Source organism: Loxodonta africana, chromosome 14, assembly GCF_030014295.1.
Source record: "Loxodonta africana isolate mLoxAfr1 chromosome 14, mLoxAfr1.hap2, whole genome shotgun sequence".
Classification (NCBI taxonomy): domain Eukaryota; kingdom Metazoa; phylum Chordata; class Mammalia; order Proboscidea; family Elephantidae; genus Loxodonta; species Loxodonta africana.
This window is the reverse complement of record NC_087355.1, coordinates 92,270,398-92,295,974: the sequence shown is the minus strand read 5'-3', so window position 1 is coordinate 92,295,974 and position 25,577 is coordinate 92,270,398. Positions and strand designations below refer to the sequence as shown.

Here is a 25,577-nt window from a genome sequence, read left to right as displayed (position 1 = left end):
CTGCATGGAGACTCGAAACGCAAGTACTCCATGTACCTCAGCTCAGCTAGGGAAGAAAACACAGACCCTTGCCCACTTCTATGCAATGACTGCTCTAGTTAGCAAGTCCCCCATGGACATCAGGCTCTTCCTGCCACCCCTTCTGTGGGAAGGAACAAGAGGGAGCATAGAGAGACGGCCTGTCTTTTTATGTATGTGTGTGTGCTTTAAGTGAAAGTTTACAATTCAAGTCAGTTTCTCATACAAAAACTTATACACCCCTCCGCCTTCTAATCTCCTCTCTGGACAGGGGCTGCCCAGTCTCATGTGTCTACTTGAGCTAAGAAGCACACTCTTCACCAGTATCATTTTGTCTTACATTCCAGTCTAATCTTTGTCTGAGGAGTTGGCTTCAGGAATGGTTTTAGCTTTGGGCTTACAGAGAGTTCGGGGGCCATGACCTCTGGGGTCCCTCCAGTCTCAGTCAGACCATTAAGTCTGGTCTTTTTACTAGAGTTTGAGGTCTGCATCTCACTTTTCTCCTGCTCCACCAGGGATTCTCTGTTGTGTTCCCCGTCAGGGCAGTCATTGGTGGTAGCCAGGCATAATATAGTTTTTCTGGTCTCAGGCTGATGGAGTCTCTGGCTTATGTGGCCCTTTCTGTCTCTTAGGCTCATATTTTCCTTGCATCTTTGGCGTTCTTTATTCTCCTTTCCTGCAGGTAGGTTGAGACCAAATGATGCATCTTAGATGGCCACTTGCTAGCTTTTAAGACTCTGGACGCCACTCACCAAAGTGGGATGCAGAATGTTTTCTTAATACACTTTGTTATGCCAATTGACCTAGATGTCCCCTGAAACCATGGTCCCCAGACCCCCACCCCTGCTACTCTGTCCCTCGAAGTGTTTGGTTGTATTCATGAAACTTCTTAGCTTTTGGCTTAGTCCAGTTGTGCTGACTCGGAGAAGGGCCTGTATCTTGCTTGCCGGCACTTCCTAAGAGGCTGGCCTGTTTAGTGTAAATGTGAGGAATAAAAACAAAAGTGTGCCCAGGTACCCAGTCCATATTGCGCCCTCCTCCACTGATCGCTTTGGATGGTCAGCCCAAATGGATATGTTGAGTAGGCAGTTATTTATTCAGGACTGGAATTCAGAAAAAAGGTCTGGTGTAGAGATTAAAATTGTGAATTTACATTTTTGAACTAATTGTAATTGAAGAAATGGGATAGAGTAAGCTCTCTTAGGGAAAAATGTACAGTAAAATAAGGAGAAAGCCCAGGAAGACACTCGGTAGACAAGAAGCTAGCAACGGAGATTAAGAAAGAGCATCCAGAGAGGTGGGCAGGAAACAGTGGGAATTACGGTACCGTTAATGATAAGGTAAGAGTGTTTCAAGGCAGATGGAGAGTCCACTGTGTCAAATATTGCTGAGAGGTCAAGTAAGATAAAAAAAATGTCCACTAGTTTTAGCAACATGGAGGTAATTGGTTTAAAAACAGCTCTAAGTGATCTGTCTTTAAAACTTTTGTGATTTGCTTGAATAGATTCCTAGATGTAGACTTGCTTGCTTAGAGCATATAAATGTTTAAGGCTCTCTATAGGGTCACTATGAGTCGGAATCAACTCGACGGCGCTGGGTTTATATGGGTTTGGGTTTTTTCTTCTTCTTTTTTTAAAATACAGCTTAGGTAATTTTCAAGATTGTACTAATCACATTCCCACCAGCAGGGCTGGTGTCTAACCACACATTCTTCTCAGCACTGTTTATAGTGCATGGTAGCTTTCCTGTGACAACTTTGCATAGTGTTTAACTTTCAGACATTCTTCTTGTCGATTGCCTCAAGCTCAAAACTAAATTTGTGACACAACTGTAGCAAAGTATACAGGGCCTAGGGCATATATTGAGTGGCAAGGTCATCCTTGACTTCATTTAATTTTTCCTTTCCGTATTTTGTCCTCTTCATCTGCAATGCTTCCTCTTCAATTTTATCAAATGCTATTTTTTAACCATGTTTTATTTGAGTATCTTTATATTCGATTTTGTTGTTATGAAGAGAAATACATGGTATGTCTGAGTGTGGTGGGCTGACTGGAGGGGACAGAGACTGGAGGAGAGACCAATGAAAGCTGGTGGTGCAGTCCGGGTGGGAGAAACGGTGGCCCCAGGATAGAAAGTGGCACAGGACGAGTCCCAAAAAACCAAAACCAAACCCACTGCCGTCGAGTTGACTCTGACTCATGGCGACCCTATAGGACAGCACAGAACTGCCCCATAGAGTTTCCAAGGAGCGCCTGGCGGATATGAACTGCTGACCCTTTGGTTAGCAACCCTAGCAGTTAACCACTATGCAACCAGAGTTAACTACCTCAAAACATCCAGTCCCAAAGGAAGCGTCTCCAGGGCCTGGGGGCAGGCAGGACGCAGTGCGAGCTGCAGAGAGGAGCGCGAGGCCCCGCCCTGGCGACAGCCTCCCCTACACCCCCACGCCCTGGCCCCGGGAACAGCCCCCCCCGGCCCCGGCCGCCACAGCCCCCCCACCCCCGCCGCCACAGCCCCCCCGCCCCCGCCCCGGCCGCCACCTGCCCCCCCAGCCCCCGCCCCGGCCGCCACCTGCCCCCCCCCGCCCTGGCTGCGGCCGTTCCCCAACGCCATCAGTGGGCACGAGAGGAGGCCGGTCCCTCCGCAGCCCGTCGGTACCTGGCAACCGGACCACAGACTGGCAGGAAGCCTAGAGCCGCCCGGAAGTACCCCAGGGGCAGGGCGGGACTCCCGGCACCCGCTTCCGGTCCTTGTTAGTCTCGGCGAGGCGAGGCGCGCGGGCGCGTGCGAGGCACCCTCCTGGCCACCTGGGAGCGGGGCGGGGCGTCCTGCGCGTGCGCAACTCGACGCGCCCGCCCCGCCCCTCCCGCCCTCCCGGCCCCGCCCCCTCCTGCCCCGCCCCTACCCCTCCGGCTTTGCCAGGTGTGCGAATCGCTTCTTGGCTGCTGAGTCGTAGGGGGGCCTCCCCGAGGGCACCGCCTGCAGCCTGGGGCGCGGGCTGCGTGCAGAGATGACTGAGGACGCGAACAAGGTAACTTCAGATGATGGAAAGTGGCCGGGTTAGGGAGGGGGCGTGGGGGGCCCCGCCGAGGTTGCATTAGTGACCCGGGGCACAGGTAGAGATTTAAGGGAGGACTGTGCCGGGCAGAGGGGCCGGCGGTGGACGTGACCTGGGGCGGGGGAGAAACCGTCCTGCTGTGACTCGGGGCTCCCGGTTGGGGGCTGGAGGGCGGGCGGCCTGCGGGGGGACCACCGAGAGTGCCGCGGGGCTGTGAGGGAGGCCGTCTCAGGGGGGCTGGAGCAGCAGGAGGCGCGGCCAGGGAGGCTCTGCTGGAATCGTGAGGAGCCCCCCGGGTTGGTCTCAGGAGGCAGGAGGGAAGGGGGACTAGGATATGGGGCTGACCTGAGCGTGGGGAGGAAGGGGTGAGGATGACGCGGTTTCTGGCTTTACTTGGAGACTCAGCTCCACCCATCGCCCTCCCTCATCCCCACACCCTTGTCAGGGGTGAGCTGCACAGCCTGTCCCCAGGGCGCATGCCACCCAAGCTGCTTTTGGCAACCGGTTGTCCTGGACTCAATTCTAGGGGCACTAGCGGGTTTCTGGAGTACTGTAGCTGCCAGCTTTCACCGCTTAGCCAGTCCCCACCCGGGCTCTGGCAGTACACGTAAGCCATTTGCAGCAGGAGCTTCTGGAATGACTCTGTGGTCACTATGGCAGGTCTGGGGGGCTGCAGAATGACTGCCTCATAACTTAGCCCCAGGTGGAGACACTAGGAATCAATTTTGGCAGTCCTTCACTCCACACCCCTAACGCGTGGAAGTTAAGAGAGTGATTTAGTAACACCGAGAAGGGGCAGAGCCTCGGTTTCCTGAACACACACCTGAGAGTAAGGTGGGTGGGGGAAGTCCCAGGCCAGGCTGCCTCACTCAGGATCTCCCTAGGAGTAGAATGGCAGCCAAGCTGTCAATACCCAGGTCCTGGGTAAGTTGACCTTCCTCCCTGCCCGCCATGTCTTACTCGCCACTCCGGAGTTTTGAGCCCAGCAGCTGGTAAAGCCAGGGCATCAAAGCACTCTCAAAGAAAGGGTTCTGGAATCTGAACTCATGTCATCTCCCTGGGAAAGGGGCTCTGAGGGGTCTGCTGGAGTCCCCATGGCTGAAAAGGTCAGCTGGCCCTTGCTGTGCCGACACAGACAGCTAGTCCGTGGTTGCTACTGACTACAGTAGGGCTCTGGGCCCCGTGGACCTGTCTGTGGTGCAGTGAACTTCGCCCCAGACAGCTCTGACATGTTGTTGCAGGAGGAGGTGCCCCTGACCTTCCAGGATGTGGCCGTGTACTTCTCTCAAGCGGAGGGGAAGCAGCTGGGCCCGCACCAGCGGGCACTCTACCGGGACGTGATGCTCGAGAACTACGGGAACATGGCCTCCCTGGGTGAGCCTCTCTTGTCCCTGGTTCCCAGTGGGGGCCTCTAAAGAGTTTGGTGGGTTGATTCAGCACTTTGGAGCCCAAGGAGGAGAGTCCTGCCCCTTGTCCCCAGGTACCAGTCTGGTCTCTACAGAATGACAGGGGCTGCCTCCTCCCCATTGTAGGGCCTGCCCTGCTCCTCAGTTCCAGGGACTTCTCACCCAGATGCCCCTGGCCCCACAGGCATCCCTCTAGGGGTGGGAGAACAAATGGGTGAATTCTTCTTCAGCACTCACAGTGTCCGTCCCTCCCATACACGGAAGCCTTTGTGACACCCCTGCCCCACCTTGAGAGTCCCCTCAGCTCTGCTGACCTGTCTGAGTAAGCTTCCGTGACACTGCACTTATCTCTTCTCCTGGCCTTGGAAGTCCAACGGTCAGCTCCCCAGGCCACACCAGCTCACCCATTGTCCTTACCTTCAACAGGATTCTCTGTTGCTAAGCCAGAGCTGATCTCCCAGATGGAGCAAGGGGAGGAGCTATGGGTCCTAGATCTTCTGGGAGCTGAGGAACCAGAGGTCTTGAGAAGCTGCAGGCCAGGTGAGGGTGGGCAGGAAGCTAGTCTCGGGATGGCTTCCCATCCCCAGAGTGAGGGGCTGGTTGGGTGATGGCACTCCCTCCATGGGCCTCTCAGGGGGCAATCTGTAACACTGCCATATATACATAGAAGCATGTACACACATCCTGATCTGTTTGCTTTGCTTTTGAAAACTGTACAGTTCTTCTAATAATTAGGGAGGTTTGTGTTCTTGCTTTAGTGATTGTAATTATACTCTTATAGCACCCTCATTCCTTTCTTTGTGTGATAACTTTATTGTCCTTTTTCTTTGGACAATAGCTATTGATTCCCTACCAGTTTCAACTGTAAAATAGTACCTGTATCCTTTTTCTCCCTTGACCCCTTCTCCTCCACCTCCCAATTTTAGTTAATTGTTGTTGATGTTGTTGTTAGGTGCCATGGAGTTGGTTCCGACTCATAGCGGCCCTATGCACAACAGAATGAAACATTACCCAGTCCTGCGCCATCCTCACAATTGTTGCTATGCTTGAGTCCATTGTTGCAGTCACTGTGTCAGTCCACCTCGTTGAGGGTCTTCCTCTTTTCCGCTGACCCTGTACTTTACCAAGCATGATGCCCTTCTCCAGGGACTGATCCCTCCTGACAACATGTCCAAAGTATGTAAGACACAGTCTCGCCATCCTTGCCTCTAAGGTGCATTTTGGCTGTACTTCTTCCAAGACAGATTTGTTTGTTCCTTTGGCAGTCCATGGTATATTCAATATTCTTCGCCAACACCACAATTCAACGGAGTCAGTTCTTCTTCGGTCTTCATTATTCATTGTCCAGCTTTCACGTGCATATGATGTGATTGAAAATACCATGGCTTGGGTCAGGTGCACCTTAGTCTTCAGGGTGACATCTTTGCTCTTCAACACTTTGAAGAGGTCTTTTGCAGCAGATTTACCCAATGCAATGCATCTTTTGATTTCTTGACTGCTGCTTCCATGGCTGTTGATTGTGAATCCAAGTAAAATGAAATCCTTGACAACTTTAGTCTTTTCTCCGTTTATCACGATGTTGCTCATTGGTCCAGTTGTGAGGAGTTTTGTTTTCTTTATGTTGAGGCGTAATCCATAGTGAAGGCTGTGGTCTTTGATCTTCATTAGTAAGTGCTTCAAGTCCTCTTCGCTTTCAGCAAGCAAGGTTGTGTCATCTGCATAACGCAGGTTGTTAATGAGTCTTCCTCCAATCCCGATGCCCCGTTCTTCTTCATATAGTCCAGCTTCTCGGATTTTTTATTTATATTTTATTTATTATTATTTTTAGCCAATACTGTCCTTTAAAAAAATGTTTACTTTAGTCTCCAGTTTTTGGTTGGTTGTGTTGTTTCTGCTTTGTCAGGTCAGAGACCACTTCATCACCTGTGTCCTCACCTTTGTTATTCCCTTAGATCTGCAGTGACGTATATGCGTCATTTACCTCTGGTCCTTTTACCAGCATTTTCTCCATCCATCTCTTGGTTGTCTGAAGCTTGTCTTGTGATAGTTTATTCAGAAAGACTCTTATGAATAATATATCCAAAATTCATGCACATTCAAAATTGGTTGTATGAAGCCTTTAGTTTCTAAAGGTAGAAGCTTAGATAATTGATTTAAAGTATTATTTCTTGTCTAACATGTTGTTATACTAGGTGCTGTTGAGTAGACTCTGACTCATAGTGGCCCTATGTACAATGGAACGAAGCGCTGACCAGTCCTGCACCGTCACAGTCGTTGTTACGCTTGAGTGCGTTGTTGTAGCCACAGTGTCAACCCATCTCACTTAGGGTCTTCCACTTTTTTGCTGAACTTCTGCCAAGCATGATGTTCTTCTCCAGGGGCTGATCCCTCCTGATGACATGTCCAAAGTATGTGAGATGAAGTATTTCATCTATATTTCTCATATAGGCATTTAAAATTATAAAATTTCCTTTAAGGATAGCTTTAGATGCACCCGACAAATTTTCATATGTTGTATTTTCATTATCATTTTGTTCAAAATATGTGATTTTTGTTGTAATTTCTTTGACTCAGTGACTATTTAGACATGTGTTGTTTAATTTCTAAATGGTGTTTTCTAGTTATCTTATCGTTATTAATTTCTAATTTAGTTCCTTTGTGGTCAGAGAACATACTGTATATGATTTTATTCTTTGTATATTTATCGGCTCTTGCTTTATGACCCAAACTATGGTCTGTCCTGGTAAATAGATCACATACACTTAAGATTGAGTATTCTGCATTGTGGTGGTATTTAAATATCAGTCAAGTCAAGGTGGTTGATTGATTGACTTCGTTGTCTAGGTTGTTCAGATTTTCTGTCTTCGCTGAAGATATCCTGTCAGTTGCCAAGAGAAGGGTGTTAAACTATCCAACTGTGGTTATAGAATTGTCTGTCCTTTCTTTTTTTTTTTTTTTCAGTTTTTGCTTCATGTATTTTGAAGCAGCTACGTTAGGCACATACATATTTATGATTATCATTTTAACGGTCCCTTTTAATCTCTGATAATTTTGTTTTGAAATATATTTTATCTGATATTAACATAGTAATTCCAGCCTTCTTATACTTACTGTTAGCTTGGTACATCTTTTTCCATCCACTTAATTTCAACCTATATGTATCTTTGTACTTAAAATACATCTCTTGTAGACATCATACAGCTGGGTCTAGTTTCTTACGCATTCAGTCAAATTTTGGCTTCTAATTGGAATGTTTAGCCTATTAATATTTAATGCAATTATTGATATGGTTCATAAAGGCTCTTGTGAATAATATTTTTATTTTATACTTGTCTCTTCTTTTTTTTGTTCCTCTGTACCTCTTCCCTGCCTGTTTGGTTTATTTCGAATGTTTTTTAGAACTCTGTTTTAGTATTCCTGGTTGTTTTTTAAGCAACCTTTTTGCATTATTTTTTATAGTGTTTATCCTAGGGATTACAATATACACATTTAGGTTTCACAGTCTACTTACAGTTTATTTTATAGTATGTCACATAAAATATAGAAACCGTGCAACCTCTGGACCATCCTCCCTATTTTTTGTTATTATGTTGTTATACGTAATACATTTATACACACCTTTAAACTACACAAAACAATATTATAATTTTAGTTTTAAAGAGTTATATAGCCTACAAAAACTTGAGGAAAAAGGCCAAAAAATAGTGTTTTGCGTTTAATAATTTTCATGTCCAGTGCTCTTTATTCCTTTCTGAGGATCTGAGCTTTTATCTGGTTTTATTTTCTTTTGGCCTAAAGAACTTTCTTTAGCATTTCTCATGGTGCAGGTCTTCAAAAACAATTCTCTGAAAGTACCTGTATTTTGCTTTCCTTCTTTTTTTTTTTTAAATAATGTTTTATTGTGTTTTTGGTGGAAGCTTACACAGCAAATTAGGCAGGTTCCCATTTGACTATTTCTGTCCAAATTATTCAGTGACATTAGTTACATTTTTCACAATGTACTTGCATCCATCATGATGTTCTGTTTCCAGTACTCTAGTTTCTCTGCTCCCTTATCTTCTCATCTTTGCTTTAGAGTAATTGTTGACCTTTTGACCTCATGTAGATGGTTTTTTAGTGGAGCACCACAGTCACCAGTAATATCCTTTATTTTGTGTGTCAATCTGTTATTTCGCTAAAAGGTGGCCTCAGGGGATAGTTTCAGTTCAACATTTAAAGAGTATCTCAGGGTGATAGTCTTAGGTAGTCCTCCAGTCTCAACTGGTCTGGTAAGTCTGGACTTTTTAAGAATTTCACTTCTATTCTGTGTTTTTCTCCCATTCTATCAGAGTCCATCTGTTGTGGCCCTGATAAGAACAGTTGGTGGTACTAACTGAGCACCATCTCTTTCTTCTGGTCTCAGGGTAGATGAAGTATGGCTTGTGCAGGTTATTAGCCCTGTAGACTAGTTTCTCCTTTGAGACTTTGGCTGCTGTCATTCTTGAGTGATATTTTCTTTTGATACAGAAATCTGAATTCACAGGTTTGTTTGTTTTTCCTGCACTTTAAAGATATTGCTCCATCTTTTTCTGGCCTCCATGATTTTTGATAAGGAGTCAGCTGTTGATTGGATTATTATTCCCTTATATGTCATTCTCTTGCTGCTTTTAAGACTTGCTCTTTAATTAGGTTTTCAACAGTTTGACTATGAAGTGCCTCAGTATGGGCTTCTTTCTGTATTCTGCTTAGTGTTTACTTAGCACCTTGATTCTGCAAATTTCTGTCTTTCATCAAAATTGGGAAATTTTCAGCCATTATTTCTTCAGTTTTTTTCTGCACCAATCTCTCTCTGATGTCCTTCTGGGATCCTAATTATACATATTGTAAAATGGTAGTAGTAGTGGTAACATCAGAACCTATCTAACTTCAGAGGGGATGATGACCAGGAACAGCCCAAAGCAGAATCCCACGAGGTAGAGGTCAGACATACCTCCACATTCCAACTTTTTTACCAAATCTGACACCAGCCGTCCCACCCATGGCCTCTTTACTTTGCTTCTGAGTTCAATAATCTGTTGCAATGGCCACACAGAACTCACAGACTGTGCTTACAGTGAAGTGGTTTATTAAGGAAGTAGTGTTATTAGGTGTTGTTGAATCAGTTCTGACTCAGCAGCCCTATGTACCACAGAACAAAACACTGCCCAGTCCTGTGCCATCCTCACAATCATTGCTGTGTTTGAACCCATTGTTTGCAGCCATTCGGCCAATCCATCTTGTTGATGGTTTTCCACTATTTCACTGACCCTCTGTTTTACCAATCATGATGTCCTCGAGGCACTGGTCCTTACTAATAAAATGTCCAAAGTATATGAGATGAAGTCTGGCTATCCTCGCTTCTAAGGAGCATTCTGTCTGTATTTCTTCCGTGACAGATTTGTTCAATCTTCTGAAAGTCCATGGTATATTCAGTGTTCTTCACCAACACCACAATTCAAAGGCATCAATTCTTCCGTCTTCCGTATTCATTGTCCAGCCTTTGCATGCATATGAGGCAATAGAAAATACCATGGCTAGGGTCAGGTGCACCTTAGTCCTCAAAATGACATCTTTCCTTTTTCACACTTTAAAAAGGTCTTTTCCAGCAGATTTGCCCAGCGCAATATGTCATTTGATTTCCTGAGTGCTGCTTCACGGACCTCACTAGAAGGAACACAGAGGAATCAAATCAACTACGTCTGTAGAAAGAAGCCCAATATCATTCATCAGAACAAGGCCACAGGCCAAATGCAGAGCAGACCATCAATTGCTCATATGCAAGTTCAAGTCAAAGCTGAAAAATATTAAAACAATTCCACAAGAGCCAAAGTATGACCTTGAGTATATCCCCTGGAATTTAGAGATCATTTCAATAAAAGATTTGACACATTGAACACTAATGACCAAAGAAAAGTTGTGGGATGACATCAAGGACATCATACATGAAGAAAGCAAAAGGTCTTTAAAAAGACGGGAAAGAATGGAAAGACCAAAATGGGTATCAGAAGAGACTCTGAAATTTGTTCTTGAATGTAGAATAGCTAAAGCAAATAGAAGAAATGATGAAGTAAAAGAGCTGAACAGAAGATTTCGAAGGACAGCTCAAGTAGACAAAGTAAAGTGTTATAACGAAATGTGCAAAGACCTGGAGATAGAAAACCAAAAGGGAAGAACACACTTGGTATTTCACAAGCTGAAAAAGCTGAAGAAAAATTCAAGCTTTGAGTTGCAAAATTAAAGGATTTTGAGGGCAAAAAATTGAACGACAGAGGAAACATGATACGAAGATGGAAGGAATACATAGTCATTGTGCCAAAAAGAATTGGCCGACATTCAACCATTTTAGGAGGCAGCGTATGATCTGGAACCGATGGTACTGGAGGAAGAAGTCCAAACCGCACTGAAGATATTGGCAAAAAACAAGGCTCCAGGAATTGATGGAATACAAATTGAGATATTTCAACAAATGGATGCAGCCCTACAAGTGCTCACTTGTCTATGCCAAGAAATTTGGAAGACAGCTACCTGGCTAACTGACTGGAAGAGATCCGTGTTTGTGCGCATTACAAAGAAAGATGATCCAATGGACTTTGGAAATTATTAAACAATGTAATTAATATCATATGCAAGTAAAATCATGCTGACGATAATTCAAAAACTGTTGCAGCAGTAAATCGACAGGGAACTGCCAGAAATTTCAGGCCGAATTCAGAAGAAGATGTAGAATGAGGGATATCAGATGGATCTTGGCTGAAAGCAGGGTTTTATGGATTGAATTGTGTCCCCCCAAAATGCGTGTCAACTTGGCTAAGCCATGATTCCCTGTATTGTGTGGTTGTCCACCGTTTTGTCATCTCATGTGATTTTCCTACGTGTTGTAAATCCTGCCTCTATGATGTTAATGAGGCAGGATGAGAGGCAGTTATGTTAATGAGGCAAAACTCAATCTACAAGATTAGGTTGTATCATGAGTCAATCTCTTTTGAGATATAAAAGAGAGAAGCAAACAGAGAGACCAGGGTATCTCATGCCACCAAGAATGAAGAACCGGTGAGGGGAGCGTGTCCTTTTTGGACCTGGGGTCCCTGTACTGAGAAACTCCAGGACCAGGGGAAGATTGATAACAAGGACCTTTCCCCAGAGCCAACAGAAAGAGAAAGCCTTCGCCTGGAGCTGGCACCCTTAATTCAGACTTCTAGCCTCCTAGACTGTGACAGAATAAATTTCTCTTTGTTAAAGCCATTCACTTGTGGTATTTCTGTTATAGCAGCACTAGATAACTAAGATACAGGGAATACCAGAATGTTTGCCTGTGTTTTATTGACTATGCAAAGGCATTTGACTCTGTGGATCATAACAAACTATGGATAACATAGCAAAGAATGAGAATTCGAGAACACTTAAATGTGCTCATGCAAAACCTGTACACAGACCAAGAGGCAGTAGTTAGAACAGAACAAGGGATACTGCGTGATTTAAAATCAGGAAAGGTGTGCATCAGGGTTGTATCCTCTCACCATACTTATTCAGTCTGTATGCTGAGCAAATAATCCGAGAAGCTGGACTGTATGAAGAAGAATGCAGCATCAGGATTAGAAGAAGACTCATTAACAACCTGCAATATGCAGGTGATACAACCTTGCTTGCTGAAAGTGAATAGGACTTGAAGCACTTACTGATGGAGATCAAAAACTACAGCCTTCAGTATGACTTACACCTTAACGTAAAGAAAACAAAAATCCTCGCAACTGGATCAATAAGTAAGTATGGCAGTAACAGGATACAATGCAGGGTCAGGATCAGGAAGCATGTAGAAAAATTCTCCCTTCAGTGCAGGACAGCTCTCTCAGCTCCTCTCAGCTGTGCAGGCTTCTCCTCAGCCCCCTCAGAATGGACCTCCTCTTGGCTCTGCTGAAGTTTCGCTGCTTCTGGGCTCCTTCCGGGCCTCTTGCTCTCTTCAGTGTTACAGCTCTTGAACCATTTTATAACTCTTTTAGGGGATTCCTTTCCTCCTCTCTCCCTGTTTCTTTTCTTTCTTCCTTCTGCTTCCTGCTGTTTCTCTTCCTGCTTCTTTCTGTCTCAAAAGTCTCTGTGGGGTTGCCAGCATATATACACAACTCCTTGTCAATTTCAAGGTGTGGCCCCTACCAGTATGGTGCCACAAACTGATCAATGCCCTCTCGGTAGGCCACAGATACTTCATTTGCATAGTCCATAGTCACTTTATTTGCATGGGTATGTTGACCAATCCCAGCAAGTTGCATACCAGTCACAGGGCAGGCTGCAGCTCAGGACCAGACAAAAAGTCAAGTTGTTTACAGCTTGCCCAGGAAATGTCAATCAACCTGGACAAAAGTAATAAACCCTCTAGGATAGAAAATTAGGCCAAAGGTAACTCCTTAGGGATTAGGGGGAAAATCTCTCAAATATTTTTCCAAAGAACCAAGGCAAAAGGCCACATAAAGGAACTCATTTCACCACACATATGTTTGACCATTTATTTCATCTAACATGTCCCTGAAACTGTTTATTATTTTTAAAATCTTTTTTGTCTGTGTTCCTTACTTCGGATAGTTTCTATTAAGCCATCTTTAAGGTCATTTACTCTTTCTTTTTTCACGTTCATTCATCTGATAAGTCCATCACCGAGTGTATTATTTCAGAAATTGTTATTTTCAGTTCCAAGGCTTTTTTTTTTTTTTTTTAACTATTTCTGCTTTTCTGCTGAGACTTCCCACCTCCCTGAGATTTTCATGTTTTGTTTTACTTAATTGAGGATGATTATAATGGCCACTTCAAAATCCTTATTGAGCCAATAAACCACTTATTTTTTGTTTTCACTTCCCTTAAATACATATATACCATTAATAAGAAATCAGTACTTGTTTATTTTTCCTCTTTTAAGATGAAATTTACATCAATGAAATGAACAACTTGTAAGTGTAAATTTGCTGCCTTTTAACAAACAAATGCCTCTTTGTAAACCAAACCTGTATCAAGACATAGAACTTTATCACCCTAGAAAGTTCTCTCGTTATGCAGGAAGGTTTATTGAGGGCACACGTGAGCCTGTATTGTCTGGGAAAAAATTAAGAGCCACATAGTTTTATAAAACACTGCAAGCAGCCCTGGTGGTGTAGTGGTTAAAGCACTTGGCTGCTAACCGAGAGATAGGTGGTTCTAACCCACCAGCTGCTCTGTGGGAGAAAGATGTGGCCGTTTGCTTCTGTAAAGATTATAGCCCTGGAAACTCTATGAGGCAATTCTACTCTGTTCTTTAGGGCTACTATGAGTCAGAATCAACTTGATGGCAGTGGATTTTTTTTTTTTTTTAACAGCTCCTATTTTGTGATAATTTTGACTAAAGTACTGATTAAGTTATTCTAAACTTATGGTGGAATTGGGCTGTTGCATACTTAGAACATGAAATAAAACATGGCGTTGAGTTCTGCTATCTAATTGTCTTTTGGGTTATTTCAGGTGAAATGAAATGATATCATGGGACTCTCTTGTCAGTGCTCCTGAGAGAAGACCCATCACGTAGACATATTAAGGCTTGTGGGAGACAGTCAGAGGCCAATATATCTATACACAACAGCAGAGTAGCCAGTATTGGCCAATCCTGTTCAACCTTGAGTGAGACCCTCACCCCTACCCTGACTAGGAAGAGTAATGTAGGCCCTGGAGCCCAAGCATTGCTGATAAATGTTTTTCTCTGATAGAAGGGAAGTTCCTAGAACAGCCTCTGGGCACCTGAGTCACTTGGGCAGGTATAGAGAAAGGTTAGGAGTCACTGGGTTGCACAAACATTAAGTGCTTGACTACTAGCCAAAAAAGTTGGTGGTTCAAATCCACCCAGAGGCATCTGGGAAGAAAGTTCTAGCAATCTGCTTCCCAAAGGTCACAGTCTTGAAAACTCTGTGCAGCACAGCTCTACTCGGACATACGTGGCATCGCCATGAGTCAGAGTCAACTCCACTGCAGCTAACAACAAAGAGTAAGGTTGCTATGAGTTGGAGTCAACTCTGTGGCATTTGGTTAGAGTACGGTCTTGTCAATCAGATGGGATGTGTTTGTTGCCTTTTCTCTAGCAAGAGAGCTGATGAGCACAAGTACCCTGCTTTAGGAGTTATTATCCCAACTCAGTTCCAAGTGAGGTGGCGTGGCCAAAGCCAACCTGGTCATATGGTCAGTATTCAATGTGTAGAGACAAGGTTTCTCAGCACCTGAAGGGTGTTGAGAGATGAGGCACCCAGCAACCTGGGGAACAACTGACAACTGGAGCAGCGTGAGGGGAGGGAGACATTGTTTTTGTCCTCGTTGATTGCTTTTTCTGATCTTGCTCTACAGGCAGCTTTGTCAGGGTTTGTCTCCATATGGATTTTATATCTGAGATATGGATTACATTAGGATCATGTGGCAGGAGAGTTGTAACACAGTTTTTTAGTACAGTAAAACCTGTAAAAGCCGGAAACTGTGTAAGGCAGAAACCTGTCAGAGACAGAAAACTCAAATTTTTTTCACTAAATAGAGAGCAATAGAAAAGTGGTGATTGCACCCTGTCAAAGATGGAAAACTTGCAAGAGCCAGAAAAACAAGGCAGTCCCATCCAGTTCTGACTCTCACAGTTTTCACTGTACTTTTTGATAGATGCCTGCTAGTCAGTTCCAACTCATATCAACCCCATATACAACAGAAACACTGCCTGGTCCTGCTCTATCCTCAACAATCGTTTTTATGTTTCAGCTCATTGTAGTAGCCACTATGTCAATCCATCTCATCAAGGGTATTCCTCTTTTTTGTTAACCCTCTACCTTGCCAGAGCCCTGGTGGCACAGTGGTTGAGAGCTTAGCCACTAACCAAAACAGTCAGGAGTCTGAATCCACCAGCTGCTCTTTGGAAATCATATGAGGCAGTTCTACTCTGTCCTGTAGGGTCACCATGAGTTGAAATCAACTCAACAGCAACGGGTTGGTTTTTTGGTTTCTACCTTACCAAGCCTGATGTCCTTTTCCAGGGGCTGGTCCCTCCTGATAATATATCCAAAGTACGTGAGATGAAATCTCACCATCTTGGCTTCCAAGGAGCCCTCTGGTTGTACTTCTTCCTAGACAGACTTGTTTGTTCTTCTGGCAGTCTGCGGTATATTCAGTATTCTTTGCCAGCACCATAATTCAAAGGCATCAACCCTTCGGTCTTCCTTATTCATTGTCCAGCTTTCACATGCACATAAGGCAATGGAAAATACCACGGCTTGGGTCAAGCACACTTTAGTCCTCAACATGACATCTTTAAAGAGGCCTTTTGCAGAAGATTTGCCCAATGCAATGTATCATTTGATTGTTTGACTGCTGCTTCCATGGGTGTTGATTGTGGATCTGAGTCAAATGAAATCTTTGACAACTTCAATCTTTTCTGCATTTATCATGATGTTGCTTATTGGTCCAGTTGTGAGGATTTTTTTTATTGTGCTTTAAGTGAAAGTTTACAAATCAAGTCAATCTCTCATACAAAAATTTGTATACACCTTGGTATATACTCCTAATTGCTCTACCCCTTATGAGACAGCACACTCCTTCCCTCCACTCTCTCTTTTGTGTCCATTCGGCCAGCTTCTGACCCCCTCTGTCCTCTCATCTCGCCTCCAGACAGGCGATGCCAACATAGTCTCATGTGTCTGCTCCAAGAAGCTCATTCGATTTTTGTTTTCTTTATGTTGAGGTGTAACCCATACTGAAGGCTGTCATCTTTGAGCTTCATCAGTAAGTGCCTCAAGTCCTCTTCGCTTTCACCAAGCAAGGTGTCATCTGCATACTGCAGGTTGTTAATGAGTCTTCCTCCAATCTTGATACCCTGTTCTTCCTATAGTCCAGCTTCTCAGATTATTTGCTCAGCATACACCTTGCATAAGTATGGTGAAAGGATACAACACTGACACACACCTTTCCTGATTTTAAACCATGCAGTGTGCACTTGTTCTGTTTGAATGACTGCCTCTTGGTCTACATACAGGTTCCTCAAGAGCACAAGTAAGTGTTCTGGAATTCCCGTTCTTCACAGTATTATCCATAATTTGCTATGATCCACACAGTCAAATGCCCTTGCATAGTCAGTGTTATGGATTGAATTGTGTCCCCCAAAAATGTGTGTCAACTTGGCTAGGCCATGATTCCCAGTATTGTGTGATTGTCCACTATCTTGTCATCAGATGTAATTTTCCTATGTGCTGTAGATTCTACCTCTATGATGTTAATGAGGCAGGATTAGAGGCAGTTATGTTAAAGAGGACAGGACTCGGTCTACAAAACTAGGTTGTCTTGAGTCAATCTCTTTTGAGATATTAAAGAGAGAAGTGAGCAGGAGGGGGGAGCTCCTACCACCAAGAAAGCAGAGCCGGGAGCAGAGCACGTCCTTTGGACCCAAGGTCCCTGTGTTGAGCTCTCCTTGACTAGGGGAAGATTGATGAGAAGGGTCTTCCCCCAGAACTGACAGAGGAAGAAAGCCTTCCCCTGGCGCTGGCACCCTGAATTTGGACTTCTAGCCTCCTAGACTGTGAGAGAATAAATTTCTCTTTGTTAAAGCCATTCACTTGTGGTATTTCTGTTGCAGCAGCACTAGTTAACAGGATAGTAAAACACAAATAGAGTCAATAAAATACTGATAAACATCTTTCTGGTATTCTCTGTTTTCAGTCAAGATCCATCTGATATCAGCAATAATATCCCATGTTCCACATCCTCTTCTGAATCTGGCCTCAATTTCTGGCAGATCCCTGTCGAGGTACTGCTGCAGTCATTTTTGTTGCATGTGATATTAATGATATTGTTTGATAATTTTCACATTCTGTTGGATCACCTTTCTTTCAAATGGGCACAAATATGGATCTCTTGCAGTCATTTGGCCAGGTAGATATCTTCCAAATCTCTTGGCATAGGCAAGTGAGCACCTCCACCACGGCATCCATTTTTTGAAACATCTGAATTTGTATTCTGTCATTTCCTGGAGCCTTGTTCTTCGCCAATGCTGTCAGTGCAGCTTGAACTTCTTCCTTCAATACCATCGGTTTTTAATCATACGCTGCCGCCTGAAATGATTGAACATCGACCAATTCTTTTTGGTACACTGACTCTGTGTATTCTTTCCATCTTCTTTTGACGTTTGCTGTGTCATTCAATATTTTGCTCATAGAATCCTTCATATTACAACTCAAAGTTTGAATTTTTACTTCAGTTCTTTCAGCTTGGGAAATGTGAAATGTGTTCTTCCGTTTTGGTTTTTTAACTCCAGGTCATTGCACATTTCATTATAATACTTTGTCTTCTTGAGCTGCCCTTTGAAATCTTCTGTTCAGCTCTTTTACTTCATCATTTCTTTCTTTTGCTTTAGCTGCTCTACATTCAAGAGCAAATTTCAGAGTCTTTTCTGACACCCATTTTGGTCTTTACTTTCTTTATTGTCTTTTTAAAGACCTTTTGCTTTCTTTATGTATGATGTCCTTGATGTCATCTCACAACTCATCTGGTCTTTGGTCATTAGTGTTCAATGCATCAAATCTATTCTTGATATGGTCTCTAAATTAAGGTAGAATATACTTAAGGTCATACTTTGGCTCTCATGGATTTGTTTTAATATTTTTCAGCTTCATCTTGAACTTGCATATGAGCAAATTCCACAGTCAGCTCCTGGCATTGCTCTGACTGATGATATTGAGCTTTTCCATCATCTCTTTCTACAGATGTAGTCATTTTGATGCCTGTCTATTCCAACCAGTGAGGCCCATGTGTATAGTTACTGTTTATGTTGTTGAAAAAAGGTATTTGCGGTGCATTAGACGTGCGTCTTGCAAAATTCTGTCATGCGATCTCTGGTGTCATTTCTATCACCACGGGCATATTTTCCAACTACCAATCCTTCTTTGTTTCCAACTTTCATGTTCCAATCACCGGTAATTATCATTACATGTTGATTGTATGTTTGATCAATTTCAGACCTCAGAAGTTGGTAAAAATCTTCAATTTCTTCACCTTTGGCCTCTGTGGTTGGTGCGTAAACTTGAATAATAGTTGTATTAACTGGTCTAACTTGTAGGCATGTGGGTATTATCCTATCACCGATAGCACTGTTCTTCAGGCTAGATCTTGAAATATTCTTTTTGACGATGAATGTTACACCACTCCTCTTCAGTTTGTCATTCCTGGCATAGTAGACCATATATGATTGCCCAATTCAAAATGGCCAATACCAGTCCATCTCAGCTCACTAATGCCTAGGATATTGATCTTTATATGTTCTATTTCATTTTTGATGACTTGAAATTTTCGTAGATTCATACTTCATACATTTCACATTCTGATTATTAGTGGATGTTTGCAGCTGTTCTCATTCTGAGTCATGCCACATCAGCAAATGAAAGTCCTGAAAGCTTTATCCATGTCATTAAGGTCATCTCTACTTTGAGGAGACAGCTCTTCCCCAGTCATATTTTGAGTACCCTCCGACCTGGGGGGCTCATCTTCCAACACTGTATCAGACAATGTTTTACTGCTATTCATAAGGTTTTCACTGGCCATTTTTTCAGAAGTAGAGCACCGGGTCCTTTTTCCTAGACTGTCTTAGTCTGGAAGCTCAGCTGAAACTTGTCCACCATGGGTGACCCTGCTGGTATTTGAAATACCAGTGGCATAGCTTCCAGCATAAAAGCAACACGCAAGCCACCAAATAAACTACACTGAGGCAATTGGAAGTTTGGTTGGTCATTTAGGAGCATGGAACTATTCTGGTAAAAAACCAAAAAAACCAAACCCACTGCTGTCGAAGGAACTATTAAATATAAAGCAGAATGGTTGGGATGCCACACTATAAAGTTTAGAAGATTATAGGCATTAAAAAATTAGGATTGAGAAAAAGGTGAACTGACAGTGGTAGTTCACTGTATTAATTTGTTTTAATTCCACATGCCACCACCTTTTAAAACCTGTTACTGTCAAGTTGATCGTGACTCATAGTGATGCTATAGGACAGAGTAGAATTGCCCCATAGAGTTTCCAAGGAGCCTGTGGTGGATTTGAACTGCAGACCTTTTGGTTAGCAGCCATACCCCTTAACCACTATGACACCAGGGTATCTGCCGCCACCTTGTAGTCACTGTCTTTCCAAGGAAGGCCTCTTGGGGGAGGCAGAGCCTCGCTTTGACTGCCCAGCGATGTCCAGGCGGTTAAATCCTCCCCTGTGCTGCTGGTGGGCAGAGCTCGACCTCTCGACTCCTTCTGTTCCCAGCGAGCTGGCTGGGCGTTTTCCAGCTGATTCTGGCGGTGTTTTTTTTAGGAGCCTAGGAGGACTGATTCTGGTGGTGTAGGAGTGCGGGAGGGCTGATTCTGGTGGTGTAGGAGTGCGGGAGGGCTGATTCTGGTGGTGTAGGAGTGTAGGAGGACTGATTCTGGTGGTGTAGGAGCCTAGGAGGGCTGATTCTGGTGGTGTAGGAGTGTGGGAGGGCTGATTCTGGTGGTGTAGGAGCCTAGGAGGGCTGATTCTGGTGGTGTAGGAGTGTGGGAGGGCTGATTCTGGTGGTGTAGGAGTGTGGGAGGGCTGATTCTGGTGGTGTAGGAGCGTGGGAGGGCTGATTCTGGTGGTGTAGGAGTGTGGGAGGGCTGATTCTGCTGGTGTAGGAGTGTGGGAGGACTGATTCTGGTGGTGTAGGAGTGTGGGAGGACTGATTCTGGTGGTGTAGGAGTGTGGGAGGACTGATTCTGGTGGTGTAGGAGTGTGGGAGGGCTGATTCTGGTGGTGTAGGAGTGTAGGAGGACTGATTCTGGTGGTGTAGGAGTGTGGGAGGGCTGATTCTGGTGGTGTAGGAGTGTAGGAGGGCTGATTCTGGTGGTGTAGGAGTGTGGGAGGGCTGATTCTGGTGGTGTAGGAGTGTAGGAGGACTGATTCTGGTGGTGTAGGAGTGTGGGAGGACTGATTCTGGTGGTGTAGGAGTGTGGGAGGGCTGATTCTGGTGGTGTAGGAGTGTAGGAGGACTGATTCTGGTGGTGTAGGAGTGTGGGAGGACTGATTCTGGTGGTGTAGGAGTGTGGGAGGACTGATTCTGCTGGTGTAGGAGTGTGGGAGGGCTGATTCTGGTGGTGTAGGAGTGTAGGAGGACTGATTCTGGTGGTGTAGGAGTGTAGGAGGACTGATTCTGGTGGTGTAGGAGTGTAGGAGGACTGGTTCTGGTGGTGTAGGAGTGTGGGAGGACTGATTCTGGTGGTGTAGGAGTGTGGGAGGACTGATTCTGGTGGTGTAGGAGTGTGGGAGGGCTGATTCTGGTGGTGTAGGAGTGTGGGAGGACTGATTCTGGTGGTGTAGGAGTGTGGGAGGACTGATTCTGGTGGTGTAGGAGTGTGGGAGGGCTGATTCTGGTGGTGTAGGAGTGTGGGAGGACTGATTCTGGTGGTGTAGGAGTGTGGGAGGACTGATTCTGGTGGTGTAGGAGTGTGGGAGGACTGATTCTGGTGGTGTAGGAGTGTGGGAGGACTGATTCTGGTGGTGTAGGAGTGTGGGAGGAGTGATTCTGGTGGTGTAGGAGTGTGGGAGGAGTGATTCTGGTGGTGTAGGAGTGTGGGAGGAGTGATTCTGGTGGTGTAGGAGTGTGGGAGGACTGATTCTGGTGGTGTAGGAGTGTGGGAGGACTGATTCTGGTGGTGTAGGAGTGTGGGAGGACTGATTCTGGTGGTGTAGGAGTATGGGAGGACTGATTCTGGTGGTGTAGGAGTGTGGGAGGACTGATTCTGGTGGTGTAGGAGTATGGGAGGACTGATTCCTCTGGTGTAGGAGTGTAAGAGGACTGCCAGGCCTGTTATAAAGCCAGCAGGGGGCGAGGGGCAGGACTCAGGCATGCAGCAATCTTGAGAGCGTGTCATAATTGGACTTTTTTACGGGCCGTCTCAACCTGAGTGTAATATGGTGCTTCCAATCAGAAAGGCGAAAATGTAGAATGCTTTTGACAGTGTGAGACAAGATGTATTTTTAAATTCTGATTTGCATTAGTGGGAGCCATCGGGGAGGATATCTAGTGTTCAACGGGAATTCTCTATGATTACCAGAAAGAAAATATAGGGGAAATGACGTGAAAATTTTTTAGTCTTTTTCAAATTTCTCTTTTAACTTTTATAGAAGGAAGCTTTCGGGTTAATCTCTACTTTTAAAGATCTTTATATACCTGTTAACCTGTTTAACATAGGTATTTATTACCTCAATTTCAAAATAGTCTTAATATTCCCTAATCACTTAAGAGTGACAGAAAAAAAAACCCACATTACTAGCAAAATATAATGCAAAATTAACATTAAGTTCCATCAGAGAAACATCATACCTTTAACTTGTACTGAGAAAGATTAAATGCAAAAATTTTATAGGTCTATATAATATATATAATGTTATATAAGGTAATATATAATTTTTTAATTATAATATTATGTTACTTTGAGGATCTACATGTAATCAGAGTCCATTTATAAAGAGTATTTCTGGTTTTTGTAGACTTTGCACATTTTAGTTGTAACCCACGTTCACATTGCATTTTCATACATTAATCTCAGCTTATATAAGGATCATTTATTATTAGCAAGACTAGTTTAAGAAATAAAAGCAGCTTTAGCAATTTTGGTATAAAAAATCCAAATCTTCATATGGATTAAAATGTTTCATCTCTATTTCATTTTTATATTGGGTGCCGTTACCACAGGCTTAAAAAACAAAGACAGTACTTAATTTTCCATAAGAGTTTTCATGGTTTTAATCTAGAGTTTCAGGTAATGACACTTTGAAATTGAGAAACATCAATTTTTTCCTTTTATTGAGGCGAGATTCACGTAATACAAAATTAACCACTTGAAAATGAACAATTGAATGGCATTTAGTACATTGACAATGTTGTGCAACAGTCACCTCTGCCTAGTTCCCGAACATTTGTATCGCCCCCAAAGGAAGCGCCTTACCTGTTGAGCAGTTACTGCCCATTCCTCTCCTCAGCCTCTGACAACCACCAATCTGCTTTCTGTCTCCAGGGATTTTCCTATTCTGGACGTTTCATGTAAATGGCTTCATTCACTTAACATAATATTTTTGAGGTTTTTCCAGGTTTTAGCATGTATCAGTACTTCTTTTTTATGGCTGAATAATATTCCATTGTGTACATATATCACAATTTGTTTATCTGCTTATCTGTAGATGGACATTTGAGTTGTGTCTGCCTTTTGGCGATTATGAATAGTGCTGCAGTGAACTTGTGTGTATATGTACTTGTTTGAGTCTGTTTTCAATTCCCTGGGGTATATATCTAGGAGTGGAATTTCTGGATCATAGGGTAATTCCATGTTTAATGAAGAACCGCCAAAATGTTGTCCACTCCAACTGAACCATTTTATATTCCCACCAGCAATGGAGGAGAGTTCCGATGTCTCCATATCTTTGCTAACACATTGTTTTCTATTACTATTATTATTATTACCATCCTAGGGAGCGTGAAGTGGTATCTCATAGTGGTTTTGATTTGTGTTTTCCTACTGGTAATGATGTTGCGCATCTTTTTTTCATGTGTTGTTGGCCATTTGTATACCTTCTTTGGAGAAATGTCTATTTGAGTCTTTTGCCCACTTTTTTAATTGGCTGTTTGCCTTTTGTTGTTGAGTTGTGAGAGTTCATATTCTGGCTAGACCCTTATCAGATATATGATTTGCAAATATTTTTTCCCATTCTGTAGGTTGTCTTTTCGCTTTCTTCATAATCTCATCTTCTTGTATTGTATTATTATCTAATATCAAGGCCAGGAGCCAACTGCAGAAAAGACTATCAACTGCTCATATGCAAGTTCAAGTTGAAACTGAAGAAAATTAGAACAAGTGCACGAGAGCCAAAGTACGACCTTGAGTATATCCCACCTGAATTTAGAAGCCATCTCAACAATAGATTTGATGCATTGAACACTAATGACTGAAGACAGATGAGTTGTGGAATGACATCAAGGTCATCATAAATGAAGAAAGCAAGAGGTCACTAAAAAGACAGGAAAGAAAAAAAAAGAAAGAGAAGACCAAAATGGATGTCAGAAGAGTCTCCGAAACTTGCTCTTGAACATCGAGTAGCTAAAGCACATAGAAGAAATGAAGTAAAACAGCTGAACAGAAGATTTCAAAGGGCAGCTTGGGAAGACAAATTAAAGTATTATAATGAGATGTGCAAAGACCTGGAGATAGAAAACGAAAAGGGAAGAACATGTTCAGTATTTCTCAAGCTGAAAGAACTGAAGAAAAAATTCAAGCCTCCAGTTGCAATATTGAAGGATTCTGTGGGGTAAATGTTAAGTGATACAGGAAACATCAAAAGAAGATGGAGTCACTATACCAAAAAGAATTGGCCAATGTTCAACCATTTCAGGAGGTAGCATATGATCAGGAACCAATGGTACTGGAGGAAGATATCCAAACTGCACCGAAGGCATTGGCAAAAAACAAGGCTCCAATCTAAGATGCATCAATTGGTCTCAGCCCACCTAGAGCAAAGGAGAATGAAGAACACCGAAGGCATAAGGTAAAGATGACCCCAAGAGACAGAAAGGGCCACGTAAGCCAGAGACTACATCAGTCTAAGACCAGAAGAACTAGACGGTCTCTGGCTACCACCGATGACTGCCTTTAAAGGGAACACAACAGTGAATCCTGGATGGAGCAGGAGAACAGTGGGATGTAGACTTCAAATTCTTGTAAAAAGACGAGACTTAATGGTCTGAATGAGACTGGAGGGACCCCAGAAGTCATTGTCCTCGGACCCTCTGTTAGCCCAAGACGGAGCCATTGCTGATGCCAACTCTTCAGACAGGAATTGGACTGGACTGTAAGACAGAAAATGATAACTGGTGAGGAGTGATCTTCTTGGCTCAAGTAGACACCTGAAACTATGTGGGCAGCTCCTGTCTGGAGGTGAGACGAGAAGCCAGAGGGGGACAGGAGCTGGTTGAATGGACATGGGAAATACAGGGTGGAGTGGAGTATGCTGTCTTATTAGGGGGAGAGCAGCTAAGAGAACATAGCAATGTGTGTATAAGTTTTTGTATGAAAGACTGACTTGATTTGTAAACTTTCACTTAAAACACAATAAATAAACAAAAACAAGGCTCCAGGAATTGATGAAATATCAATTGAGATGTTTTAACAAACCAGTGCACTGCTAGAAGTGTTCAGTCATCTATGCCAAGAAATTTGGAAGACAGCTACCTGGCCAACTGAGTGGAAGAGATCTGTATTTATGCCTATTCCCAAGAAAGGTGATCGAACCTAATGGGGATATTATAAAACAATATCATTAATATCACACGTAAGTAAAATTTTGCTGAAGGTAATTCAAAAGTGACTGCAGCAGTATATCGACAGGGAACTGCCAGAAATTCAAGCCAGATTCAGAAGAGGACGTGGAACCAGGGATATCATTGCTGATGTCAGATGGATCCTGGCTGAAGGCAGAGAATACCAGAAAGATGTTTACCTGTGTTTTATTGACTATGCAAAGGCATTCGACTGTGTGAATCATAACAATTTATGGACAATATTGTGAAGAATGGAAATTCCAGAACATTTAATTGTGCTCATGAGGAACCTGCACATGCATTAAGAGGCCACCGTTCAAACAGAACACGGGGATACTGCCTGGTGTAAAGTCAAGAAGGGTGTGCATCAGGGTTGTATCCTTTCATCATACTTATTCAATCTGTATGCTGAGCAAATAATCCGAGAAGCTGGACTGTATGAAGAACGGGGCTTCAGGATTGGAGGAAGACTCATTAACAACCTGTGTTATGCAGATGACACAACCTTTCTTGCTGAAAGTAATGAAGACTTGAAGTACTTATTGATGAAGATCAACGACCACAGCCTTCAGTATGGATTACACTTCAGCATAAAGAAAACAAAAATCCTCACAACTGGACCAATAAGCAACATCATGATAAACTGAGAAAAGATTGAAGTTGCTAATGATTTCATTTTACTTGGACCACACTCAACACCCATGGAACCAGCAGTCAAGAAATCAAAAAATGCAT

General features: G+C 43.5%; 1 protein-coding gene across 2 annotated transcripts in view; it reads left to right on the top strand.

Annotated features, from left to right (window-relative positions):
• Positions 1–2,937: 2,937 nt before the first annotated feature.
• The window catches only part of ZNF251 (zinc finger protein 251), a 29,533-nt gene continuing 6,893 nt past the window's right edge, over positions 2,938–25,577 (top strand). Inside the window, exons 1-3 of one of the 2 annotated variants that reach the window (XM_010602160.3) lie at positions 2,938–3,049; positions 4,318–4,450; positions 4,909–5,022. In XM_010602160.3, coding sequence (XP_010600462.2) covers positions 3,029–3,049; positions 4,318–4,450; positions 4,909–5,022 — 268 coding nt within the window. In that variant the 5' untranslated portion in view covers positions 2,938–3,028. The remainder of the gene's footprint in view (positions 3,050–4,317; positions 4,451–4,908; positions 5,023–25,577) is intronic. The other variant, XM_064268285.1, reaches the window with a different exon arrangement.